At 34.9% G+C, this 13,062-nt stretch overlaps 1 protein-coding gene across 2 annotated transcripts in view; it reads right to left on the bottom strand.

The window, feature by feature from the left end:
- The window catches only part of LOC120081265 (protein unc-13 homolog), a 70,901-nt gene that overhangs the window by 10,525 nt on the left and 47,314 nt on the right, over nucleotides 1-13,062 (bottom strand). For both annotated transcript variants that reach the window (XM_039035992.1, XM_039035993.1), the window contains 6 exons: nucleotides 11,055-11,129; nucleotides 10,511-10,591; nucleotides 8,913-9,095; nucleotides 8,644-8,799; nucleotides 6,085-6,177; nucleotides 3,482-3,553 (listed from right to left, as the gene is read on the bottom strand). In XM_039035992.1, the coding sequence (XP_038891920.1) occupies nucleotides 3,482-3,553; nucleotides 6,085-6,177; nucleotides 8,644-8,799; nucleotides 8,913-9,095; nucleotides 10,511-10,591; nucleotides 11,055-11,129 (660 nt within the window). The remainder of the gene's footprint in view (nucleotides 1-3,481; nucleotides 3,554-6,084; nucleotides 6,178-8,643; nucleotides 8,800-8,912; nucleotides 9,096-10,510; nucleotides 10,592-11,054; nucleotides 11,130-13,062) is intronic.

The raw sequence follows: 13,062 nt of genomic DNA, 5'->3' as shown, positions 1-13,062 counted from the left end.
AAATGAGTCTAATGCTCAAAATACAAGGTACAAGATACAAAATAAAGCCAAACATTAGAAATTACAAGAACAAAACCAAAGCAATACAATAACAGAACTGAAAGGCTAATCCATCTAGAATAAAAGAGGCTTTGCTAATCAAAGAGACCACAATTAATAAAATATGCAACCGGAGAGACATCCAACAAAGTATTGAACTAGAATCTTCAAAAGAAATGAAACTTTGGGAATTTAAAATTGTTGAATGTGAACTCAAAGCATGAAAAGCTGGTCTGTAACACATACTACAGCCTTACTAGAAGCTAAAACTGCAGAGAAAAAAAAAGAACTTCTGAAATAGCCAAAACCCAAAACTTCAAAAGTACGCAGAGAAGTCTTGCACATTCCAAAACAAAGGTCATACGAAGGATCTTCATAAAACAGAAACCGAAGAAGATAAAGTAGCAATTTTTTTGTTAAAAATAGACACTAAAACTTCAAGCTGAGCAAAGAAAACTCTAATCTTTTACACAAAAGAATATCTCAATCCAAAAAAATTTTCCATTTAATAAATCCTTTAAAATCTTCAGAGATTCCTTTACAAAGAAACCTGAGGTTGTCTTTCTCCTCTCCATCCGCTAAGTTAACAGACTTTCAGGTTTTTATCTCTTGGGATAAAGTTGCATACAAAAACTTAGCTTTAGGAGATTGATGAGATGTTTTCCCAAGAACCAGACCACATTTTTCAATTAGAGAAGAGAACTTAGGAGGAGTTTTGAGAAGGTGGTACTGAAGAGATCACTTCACAAGGCTTTTGAACAGATTTTCCTTTCGGCAGACTTAGGAAAAGTGCTACAACTTCTTCCCCTAGAACGTCTTTAGATTGTACATCTTCAGGCATGGAATTAAATACCAAAATATCAGGTTCATTATCACTGCTTACACTTACAGAAGAGTTCATCTGATTCATCATGAGACTCAGAAGATTTTGGAGGAGAGAACCTTGGCACCTCCTTAATGAATGTCACCCCTGAATCCGAGAAGGCAATAATAGATCTAGAAAGAACTTGAGAAGAATGGGAACTTGATGAACTAGAACTTGCCTTTCTTGAAGCCAATGAAGGAATTTGCAGTCAAACACACCTTTTCTTCTAGAACATCTGGATTCACTTCGTGTTCTTTAAATTGATTGACCATAGCCTTGGCACATTTGAATCGTTCATCCTATCTAAAACAACTGGTAATGGCCCATTGATTTTCGGAGAGAGATTGTCCAATAAATGCTCAGACTCCAAAATGTCTGATCTTCAAACTTCAAATTGACTGGCTATAGGTGCTGAATCTTTTTTTCCTTTTTCCCGAGAGTAATGAAGTGGGAGAGCTGGAAAATGGCTGGCTGAAGTTGAAATGTTTTCATCAGTAAAGCCTGCATAGCTGTCTTTTGATGATTTATGAAGGCCCTTGTGTTTTCTTTGACTCTTAGACGTGCAAAGGAGAGGTGAAGTCCTCTATCAGTTTGGTTTGAAAGATGAAGGGAGCCACCACATGAATCACCTATGTGCTTGAAGATACCTTCTATCTAAAGCATTGGGGCGATTATGGACATCGATCCATCCTCCATATGAGGCAACCATTTGTTGTTTAAAAGATAAAGGAGAAGCAGGTGGGAGGAACCTGCAGCAAGGCTTTAATTTTCTGCTGGTCAATTGTTACCCAATCAGTATTGTTGCAGAGGGTTTGAGAGGTTTTTGGGTTATAAACCTGCAGCAAGTATTTATCATCAGAAATAGGGTTAATGGTGCAACGCATTGAGCGGGATGATTGAATTGCTTCACAAATAGATGCCCATGAATCATTTAGCTTATAGCGATCGGCTATCACCATTGCTTCCCAATCGAATTGTGGATGATTAAGTGCTGGAAACATGGTTGGGCTGTCACAAATTGGCGGGGCTGTGACCTTGTTTAGTAGTGGAGGCTGGATGGGTTGAACAACAGTCCTATATGTTTGTGGTTTTTCTATCCAAGATCTAAGCCTAAATTGGAAGCATTTCATTTTTTCAGCACACTAGTTTCTGTTGTCTTGCTGTTTTTTATTGCTTTCTTTTGTATTGGAGTTTTTTTTTTTTTTTGGTATTAGTTTGCTAAAAGTGTTTTGTTCCAGTTGTATCATGGGAGTTATAATGTTGGGTTGGAGTGTTACATTGGTCTATGGGTTGTTTTTTATTCTTTCGTTTCTATATATGATGAGAGTGCTAAGGGGTGTCAACATAATTGAGATGTCTGGGTGCACTCCCTCATCTATAGGATCTAGTGTTCAATGTATCTCTCTTTTGTACCTTGAGCATTAGTCTCATTTCATTATTTCAATGAAGAGGTTTGTTTCCTTTTTCAAAAGAAAAGAAGAGAACCATCCCAACTTGTTTTCCATAGACGGAATGAGAATGTTGGTATGGCAACCGGAGTGTTCCAGGAGAGTGAGCTCAACAGAGTATCCATTCTTGTTGTTGTGTTTTCAAGCCAAAGGGTGTCTCTTTCATCATTCAACTTCCTACAGAACTTATGGTTACATAGGTCTTTGAAAAGGGAATTGAAACATGAAGCAAGCCATTCAAGGATCTTCCATGAAACGAAAATGGAGTGGGCACTGGATCATTTGTTTGGTTAATTTGAAATGTTTCCCCTGGTTGGAGCAATCGAAGAAAGGGAAAAAGGCTTCCAATCAATATGAATTGACTGGGTGATGGCAGAGGAGAAGGTGGTTGGCGGCAGAGGGGGCATGGTGGTCGGAGCTAATTATGGAAAGGTGGAGGGAGAGAGGAGAGAACATTTTCATTGAGAGAGGAGAGAGCATTTTTATTGAAGTTCAAGTAGGCATTACATAAGTTCTAGGTCCAATATGAATATTTTTTTCAAGTTCAAGGATTAAAAAATATTTTTTTCAACTTCAAGGATTAAAACATACACCTCAAAAGTTAAAAGTACAAAATAGACATTTCAAAAGCTAATGGTTAGATAAGTATAATGGGTTTTAGAAAACGAAATAAAGAGATCACAGAGATTTAATCTGTGAGAGTTTTACTAAAGTATAATATGTGTCAGACAACGAATCAAAATTCTTTCTGAACTATATATCTTTTAATGATAGTGGACTATCTATAGCTCTACAAAAGTGTAATAAAATAAATAAATAATTAATTAGTTATTTAAAAAAAAGATACTCAACAAAAGTAACGGATACCAATAATACAACCAGTAATACAACTTTAAGACAAAGTCGCATCCTTGCATAAACGAACTTAATCATCAATTTCATCGTGTCCCTTTGTTTATACAATGCCCGCAGATTTTACCAAAGCACAAAAAATGTAGGCCAGTGTCCACACCCTCAGAAAGAATCACAAGAATGTAATAGGAATCGCTAATATAATAAAGTAGTTTCAAGTGAACAATCAGAATCGGGAAGAAGTGTCATAAAGAACATAAAAGAGTAATTACCATACCTCCTCAACAATTCTATAGACTTCAACAATTGAACTTCCATGACGCTGCTGGGGTGATATTGGGTTCCATCGCTGTTGGAACAGGTGATAGAATATGCATCTTACTATTAAGACATTGAAGAGTTGGATAGTAGAAGAGAAGGAAAAAGATAATCAATAATAAAAAGCAAGCTGTTGGGAAAGAATATAAAATAAACTTATTGAAACCACAAAGATGACATGAGACATCTTTGACTTCTTAACCCTTCTTTTCTATAATGTTTAAAGCACAAGTGGCAATTAATTTTACAGGTCAAAATATCCTTACACGGAAAATTTAGTTCTTCAACATTAAACCTAATTTAATGATTTAGTAAAAATAATTTTTTTAAAAAAATTCCACTTTAGGCCCTCGGTGTCTTTCAAATAAATAAATAAATACTTGTCCCCACCTTTTCTTCTTCCTATTCATTGGTTCAAAAAGCCCAGAAAAGTTCCATAAACAGTATTTTTGCATTTGAACCTAAAAAACTCGATATTTTGGAGAATGGGATTTCTTCTCCTTGATGGTCCATTTTTATAGGTTAGCCTAAAATTTGGCGGATATTTTGGTCATATACTAGCAGCATGTTTAGTTATGTGTCATTTTCAGAAGGGAAGGTTGACAACATTTTTTAGCATACGTTATTTATAAAGATAGGGTTACAAACAAGAAAACTATATAAATTCAGTTTACTTTATTACTAAAATTACTGTGCGCGCAGAACTTGAAAATAAAAGTAAAAAATTATTGCCATGTCAGCTAGCTTAAAATATTAATATATATAAGTATTAAGAAGATAATTTACCTTTTTTTTCCTGTAGCTAATAAACAGCAGAGGCAAGGTTCAATATAACAATTTTTCAAAACCTCAGAATAAAAATATCACATTCTGAAACCTAGGACTAAAGTGAAATTTGATCCAAACTTCAGTGACAAAAGGTACTTCCTAATTATATAATTACTATTTTGAATGTTTACGTTTAGAAATTGGAACTACAGGTATTTATAGGTTTAGACACGGTAAATAGGCTTAGTAACATAATATTGATTGTCCCAAACTCAACCAAAAGTCTAATTTGTCATATATATATATATTCATTATTCTGACTGTTCACACCCAAGTGAAAATAGGCATGATAACATTGTTTTTATTGATTTACTGTGGCCAACTGGCATAACTAACCACTGGAATCACATGAGTACTCCAAAAGATATTACAAAAAAGTGATTGATATAACAGCAAGCGAAACCATACATCAGACATGGGGAAAACCCGATCACTGACTATGACACAGAAAAAGTTCCAAAAAAGCAACTGTGTTTCCTTTTATGGGGCAGTACAAACCAACCACCTATCCAAAGGGAAACACAACTCAACATAATTTTCACCCTGATCAAACAAAATCATACTTTTTTTTTTAAACAGAAACAAGTCTCTTCATTGATATAATGAAATGAGACTATTGCTCGAAGTACAATAATGATATACTATGAACAAAATAAATTGGGAGAACATTAGATGCACCCAGGAATCTCAACTAGGTTGACACCCCCTTGGCATCCTCATCATATCCAAAAGAGCTAATGCAAACTACAGTACAGTACAAATGCAAAACTAATCTGGAAAAATAAAAGCGTGTCAATTTAAACGAAACCATAATTACTTTCTATAGGGAACACGGATAAGAAATCCTTACCAAATTCTTTTATAGGAAACTATTTTATTGATGATATGGAATCAACACAAAAAGGGTGAAAATCCCACCCAAATAAGTTATAAAAAGCTTCTCCAATTGGTTATAAGGGAAGTAAAGCTATAGTTACTGAAAGAAAAAATTTTGCACTAAGAGATCAGTGAGGACTGCCATTTTTTTTTTTTTTTTTGATAAGATACAACTTCATTTTATTGATGAATGAAATATCCAAAGAGTTACAAAAGGGGCCCATAAATGGATGGCTGCCGTTGTTTTCTCAAACAACTTGACAAATTCTGTACTTTCTCTTTCCATGGGATTTCCTTTTAAAAACACATCCATCTGATAAAAGAAATTGAGGGATAAAGAGAGAAGAATTCTCCAATAAACAAAATCACAAATCCAACAGCGTTTAATCTTTGAATTGATACAAATAACAAGATGGCTATCTCGTGAGATTAGTCGAGGTGCGTGTAAGCTGGCCCCAACACTCACAGATATCCAAAAAAAAAAACCCAACCAGATGGCTTTGCAGTATTTTAATATAAAACTTCCAATTTCATTTTCAAGATTTTTTTCTTCCATGCCTGAGACTGTATGCCACTTGTACAAACCTCTACGTCAAAACTCATGACCAAAAAAGTAATCGAGATCAAGTGAAAACAGTCAGGAGCTGATTTATAGAATAATCTTCAAATATTAATCTTAGTTTATTTGATACTTCTCCAGATACAATACAAAACTATATTTGAATATTTATGCAACTGCCCACTTCTTTCTTAAATTTATATAACCAATATTATTCCAACTCCCAAGTCCTGGATGAATGGTAGAAGAGAGAAACATAGATTTAGGAAGTTTACAGAGAAAATAAGTTATGTACTTGCCTCTAGTTGAATAGCTCTTTCCACCCATCCTAAGATCCGTCCAAGTTGTGAGTTGACCCACCGCAGCACCAATGTTCCAGATATAGATTCAATCTAAAAGAGTTATGTAGGTCGATGAGAACAGAGGAACGATATTCATGGGCAGAACCAAGTACTGGGAGACAATAGCAATTTTAAGATTTTATAACTATATATATGTATATACACACACACATATATATAGAAATATCTATATATCTATATGTATGCATGCATGCATGTAAATAATATATAATATTGATTTACAAAGTTTCTGAAAGAATTTGGGGTTGAGTTTTGCTTCCTAAAGAAGATTGATAATTGGATCTTGGAGATGCTTGATGGAAGATTTGTTGGTGGTAGAGGAAATCCCATTTGTGTATAAAAATAAAAACTATATTTAATAGACCTATCTCCTCAGAAAAGTTGACTCGAGAGCAACAAGAGGATTTTTAGAGGGTGGAGTTCTGTGATGGCCTTTTATTTTTTATTATTTTTTTTATATCTGTGAGTATTTGGACAGCTCCGTACCTTGACTAATCTAATAGGACAGCCCACCTGACCTTACAACATTTGGATATCAAGGAAACCCGTAGGATATTAAATCCTAGGTAGGTGGCCACCATAGATTGAACTCATGACCCTTTATCCCTTTGGCCTTTTTTTTTATGTTCCCATTACCACTATGTCAACCCATGATGATTGGTCCTTTGTTTCTGATTGTGAATAGTTGGAGCCTTTCCGTGTTTGTTTTAGGCTGATTTTTGTATTGCCAGGTTGTGTATCCTTTTATTCTTTACGGAAGTATTCTATTTCATTATGTATTTTATTCTTTACGGAAGTATTCTATTTCATTATATATATACATACATATACATATTCACACGCACGAAAACATATAAGCATAATCAGATTATACTTGAGGACTGAAGCTCATCGAGAGAAAATTTCACTTCATCATAAATAAATAAAATAGCACTCCCAAATTGAATGCACATTACCATACTCCGTAATGCATCTATTATCCAAAAGAAAGCAATGTCAAAGGTTTCACGTCCTGTTTATGTGGTGGGCCTCAATAAAACATCGGTAGAAGATCTTTTTCTAATAAAATTATAATAAAACCCTACAATTGAAATTAATAGTGAAAGTAGTGGAGTTACAAAACAATTTTTGTTGAACACTCCAATGTGGCCGGTGGACTGTATAAGATCACATAAAAGCTCTTAAGAATTTGTCTTATCTGTGAAACATTGGGAACAGATTTTTTCTTGCCAATTTTGATAAAGTTGATAGGAGTTCAGTTCACTGCTAATGATCCCTTCAATCCCCAACTAATAAGTAATAAGAACAATTGATATCTAATTGATGGGCAACACCATACCATGATTCAATAGCAAGCGTTGAAATCTTTTTAGAAAATGAAGTATTAAATTTAAATTTCCCTACTTATAAACCAAGAACCCACATCTTATTATTAACATTGCCTCACCATTAAGAAGCACAGACACAGATATAGATACGATACGATACGGCGATATGCTAATTTCTAAAAAACTAAGATACGGATACGTTGAAGATACGTATTATATATATATATAATGTCTAATTAATTGCCATAATATATATTTTAAGTTAGATTATAATAGATTCAAGAAGAGAGTGAAAACTTGAAAAAAATCCAGTAACGTCGAGTGATTGTTGAGTGACTAGAGTAGACGGTGCGAAAGAAGTAGAAGATGAAGATTGAATAATGAAGTTGAGGATGAAGGAGGTGTGAATCATGATTTAAATAGTGAGAGAGAATGGAAGAATGATTATTTAATTACGTTTCGGGTTTTTTTTTTTATTTTTTTATGTTTTATCATTTTTAATTTATTTTGTTTTGGATTGCTCAATTTAAGTGGACTTTTATGTTTGGAAGTAATTTTAAAATGGTTGAAATCACTTTTGTCATTTTCAAAATCACCGTGAAACATGCTTAATTCTTCAAAATTAATTTTGATGATATGAAAATTGCATTTAAAAGTGTAAAATTGGAAATTAAATTAATTTTGAGTAATTAAAATTGTGTTTTCGAGTGATTTTAAAAATGAAAAAAAATGATTTTTGATGATTTTTAAAATCACTCCTAAATATGTACTAAAATAAAATGGGTTGTAGGTTGGGTTTTTTAAATGGTTGGGCTTAAATTTGAAACAAAAAATTGACCCACGTATCCTCTTCACGTATCTAGAAGCAGATACGCGTATCTGAAAATTAAAAATAAAAATAAAAAAAATCAGATATTTCAAATCACGTATCTAGACGTATCCGTATCATATCCGTGTCTGATACTGATTCTTTGCACAATTAGAAGTATCTGTGCTTTCTAGCCTCAACATATCTTATATCTATAATCTTTTCTCCCGAGGCAGAAATTGTGCCCTTTGATTATTTCGAAAGAAATTTTACCCACTTACAAAGGAATGGAAAAGAGATATTTTTTCTTTACAACACAAAGGAAAATGCTAGGCAGATCGCGACTAGATGATGTCTAACCTGGTATAGAGCAAGTTTTCTGATGTGAATCTCAGCACCCAATTCTTCACATGCGGATGTGATAAGGGTTAATATATACTCCTCAAGGCTATTGGCTGCCGGAAACACAGAGACAACATCCTCGGTCAGATGTTCAACTCCATCAAGGAAGGGCTTCTACAGGTTTCCAATGAACTTTAGATTTCAGAAGAATACCCCACTGCTCTATGGATTAAAGAGACAGAAATTATGAATGTAACTTGCATTCCCAACAATGGCTACTAGCTTACCAGTTTGTGACCATAAAGTTTATGGAGAAGTGATGCTGAAACGATAGTTGCTTGAGCATCCCTTTGAGATAAGATTGGTATGAAAAGAGATGAATCCCTCTTTAGAAGCTTTTTTGTTTCTTCAGCAAGCAACGCTAGAGAATGTTCATGATTTGTCTCAGATTTATCCACACAATTCAAAACCTGCAGGACAGAACAACTAGTAGTACCACAAATAACATTCAATGCAGGGAAATGAAGTTTGTCAAAAGTTTGCAACTTTTTTTAAAAAAAGGAAACTAGTCGCTTCATTGAAATATTTTTTTTTTAATAAAAACAACTTTCATTGAGAAAATATTAAAAAAAAAAATACACGGACAAACAAAAAACCAATCCCCCAGAAAAAGGGACTCCAACTATACAAAATAATGTCCAAGGGACAATTACAAAAAGTCTTCGAAATCGAACCCCAATGAGAAACATGGAAACGGACAAGAGACCAAATTGAAATAATGAATTGAGACTAATGCTCAAATAATAAGCCAAAGGATCAGCAAATGCACTCGGACATCTCAACTAGGTTGACACCCCCTTAGAACTCTCATCATATCCAAAACAATAAAACAAGTTATAGATGGTTGAGTAGTTAATCTCAAATTATTAACCAAAAACTTGCAAACGTCCTGATAAGCTTTTACTAAAAGAGATGGGGGAAGATATGAACTTCTACTCATGTGATAAAGTATATGTGGGTGATGGAAAAGAGTGAAATAACTCTCTTGATTCTGTTGACCAACTGGAATCCTTTGTGTATCTCAATGGCTATTTGTACATCTTTTTCTTCTCTTTGGAATAGTAACAAATTTCATCGATGAATAAAATAAAAGGAACTTAAGAGGCTCCCAACACTTAAAAGTGAATTACAAGAAAGCTCGCCAATTGAAGATCATAGGAGAAAGACTGATCTCTAAAAGGGTGTTTACGCTTACACCAATAAAGGCATGAAATACAATCAAATTCAAAAAAACAATCAAAGGTTGCGAAAGTATTCCTGGAGATTTGCGCATTCCTCTCACACACCAAAGATACCAGTGACTATTTGTTATCTCTCCTCTTGATGAAACTCAGTTTCTTTTCATCATGATGATTTTGAGATCAGGCCAGGATGTTTACTTCTTTCTAGTGCTCTCTTCACGTTGGCTATCATAATTATATTTTGAAAATCATATTTATGCTCATGCATAATGAATTTGTTAGTTTCCCATCAACGGCAGGTGATTATGTAGATCTTTTAGGCATAGTTGTGTAAATTGCTCTGTATAGAATTCCTGACTTGTAATCAGTTATTAAATTCTATAACATTTTGCCGGTGTGTTCCTTTCAATTCCCTTCCCAGAGTCCAAACTTTATTTGGTAAGAAAGGACAAAGTGAAAACCTATTGCACTCCAAGTTGAAGTCTAGGGGCGCAATGCTACAAGTTAATTCATATTATTCTAACCTTTTCAAAAATATTAGTTCACAAGCCAGAAGTCAACAAATCATACCACAATCTCCATAACATACGTCCATCCATCACCCATCAGCCAGAAAATAAAGCACAAATAATGTTTTCACTTACCCTGGAGAATGCATTCTTAAGGGATGATGATATGTAGAATTCAATCTGCTCTTTATCTGTTCTCGACATTGATTTTGCTGCCTGTAATGTGTATAAGAAATAAAATTTTAACATTTCATACATCTGAAGCACGGGAAAAAGAAATAGAAATGGGAAAATAAATTCAGTGGATGAATATTGTCAAAGAAGGCATTATTAACATCTGGACAACTTTTTTTTCTTTTTTCATGTGAGACTACAAGTCATGCCATACTTATTTTAGAAGGGTAAAAATGGAACTGTAGGATTAAAGTCGGTTAAGAAGAAGATAGAACTTCAAAATGTAAGTGCCGCGAGTACTGGGTGAACATCATTTTCGGGAAGTTTCTGTTGGATAAAAGTATCATCTCAAAGACAGCAATTCCTCTAGGTTCAAGAGCTTACTTGTAGCAGAGGATAGTTCCTAAATTAAATAATATACTACAGTTTTTTAGCCTGTGTGAGAGAAGAACCCATCACTGAAAATATTTGGAGCGTCCACCTCCTAATAAAAACATTGACGTACAGTTTCAGATTCTTCCAAAAGCAGCCTCCTGGCAAGCATTGCAACGGTGACAATATTCCCCATCTTTCTTGGATCCTGCAAGGTGCATAAGAAATATTACAATATTGGATACCAATCTATAGATGTTGCACAACAGAACTTAATATTTAGTGTTAAATGATATATAATTAAAATTATCTTTATCCACCAGCTTAAGCTTTTAGGTCAATCGGTGATTTAAGATTTTATTTTATTCTCATTACAATTCTTTCCTTTTATGTAATGAGCCTATCTCCTATATAAGAAGGCCATGTATCTTACCATCGAATTATTGGAATAAAAAACTATTCTACTCCATTCAAATATTCTAGATGGTATCAAAGTCAGGTTGGTTCAAGATGTCCTATGTTCAAACCCCTGTAATGTTTCCTCCCCAATTTATATTGACTTCCACTTGTTGGGTCATTTTTCATATTTCGAACTCACAAGTGAGGGGGACTATTAGATGATATATAATTTGTCTTTACCCACTAACTTAAGCTTTTGGGTCAACCAGTGATTTAAGATTTTGAAATATTGAAAACAATAAGGAAAAAAGAGAGAGAAACTAAGGCATACATGAAAAGAATCTGACACCTACACATTACGAAAAGCAAAACAGACATGCCAAAGGAGGAAGAAGAGAAGTAGGGAGAGAAAGAGAGAGATTGATTACTACTCAACCTTGAAAAACACCCCAAACGTGCACACTCCAAGAAAAAAAATTGTAAAAGAAACATTTCATTGATAAATGAAATCAAGGGAGAATCTCAAGCACCAAAAGATGATTACAAAAGAAAGCATCTTTATTGGACTAAGAAAGATAAGCTATAATGAATGAAAGGGTGTTTAATTTTGCACCAAGAAAAAGCAGCAGACAGAACCAACTTCATAAAACTATTTGAGGAAAAAGTGTCCTGGAAAAGCCTTCGATTTCTTTCACCCCACAAACTCCAAAAAAAAATCTCAGTAGAGCCAACCAAATTGTCTTCTTAGAACCACCAAAAGGATGACCCACTAATAAAGAAGCCGGAATATCATAAATGTTATTTGGGCAAGTGAAGGACCAACCAAAGGCCTGCAAACCAACATCCCAAAAGCTAGTAGCAAAGGGACAGTGCAAGAACAAATGAGCAGGAGATTCAGCGTGTCGGTGACACATGTGACACCAAGAAGGAGAAATAGCTACGACATACGATACTGCAGACAATCAACAGTATTAATGGCACCCAAGTTAAGTTCCGAAATAAAGATCTTAATCTTTTTAGGATAATGATCTTTCCAGATCACAAAGTAAAAATCCAACAAAATAGGATCCACCGTGCCCACCAAATCAGTCACAAGGGATTTAACTATGTCGAAAAACAGCTTGTAACCATAGGGGTATTTTAGTAATTGTATGTACCCTAGGGCTTCCCACTAGTCTATTTATTTGGCCTATTCTCTTGTACTTTGTGTATCAGAATTAATAATAAAAATCAGTGTCTATCGTGGTTTTTCACCCTGTACTAGGGTTTCCACGTAACTGTGTTGTTATTCTCTTCCCTACTCTTTTATTTTTAACATGGTATCAGAGCCCGACGACGAAACCCTAGCCGTTATGGGAGAGAATCAAGCACAGTCATCTTCTGCTGTTGGAACTTCGATTTTTGACATGAAGACAGCTATTCGAGCAGTCGTAAAAGATTGTTTTCAAGCAACCTTGCCAGAGTTACTTTTGGTCATCCAACAGCAGTCAACGGAGAGCCGCCGTCCGTGGGAGCAGCCGCATCAGACAGATCTAATCGGTCCAGGTTACAGGGTGCTGCCTTCCGTGCCGTTGGAGTTCGCCGCGAGTCACAGACGTCCGCCCCAGTTGTAGTCGCGCCAGTCTGCCGGTACGCTTCAGGTCCGATCGACCTCCAAAGGTCTGCCTCGAACGCGAACGCGACTGGTCTACTTCCGCCAGCGAACGCGAACCCGACCGGACGATTCCAGATGACCACCAGAC

Source organism: Benincasa hispida, chromosome 7, assembly GCF_009727055.1.
Source record: "Benincasa hispida cultivar B227 chromosome 7, ASM972705v1, whole genome shotgun sequence".
Lineage (NCBI taxonomy): Eukaryota > Viridiplantae > Streptophyta > Magnoliopsida > Cucurbitales > Cucurbitaceae > Benincasa > Benincasa hispida.
The sequence above is the reverse complement of the archived record's forward strand: the minus strand, read 5'-3'. Positions and strand labels throughout refer to the sequence as shown.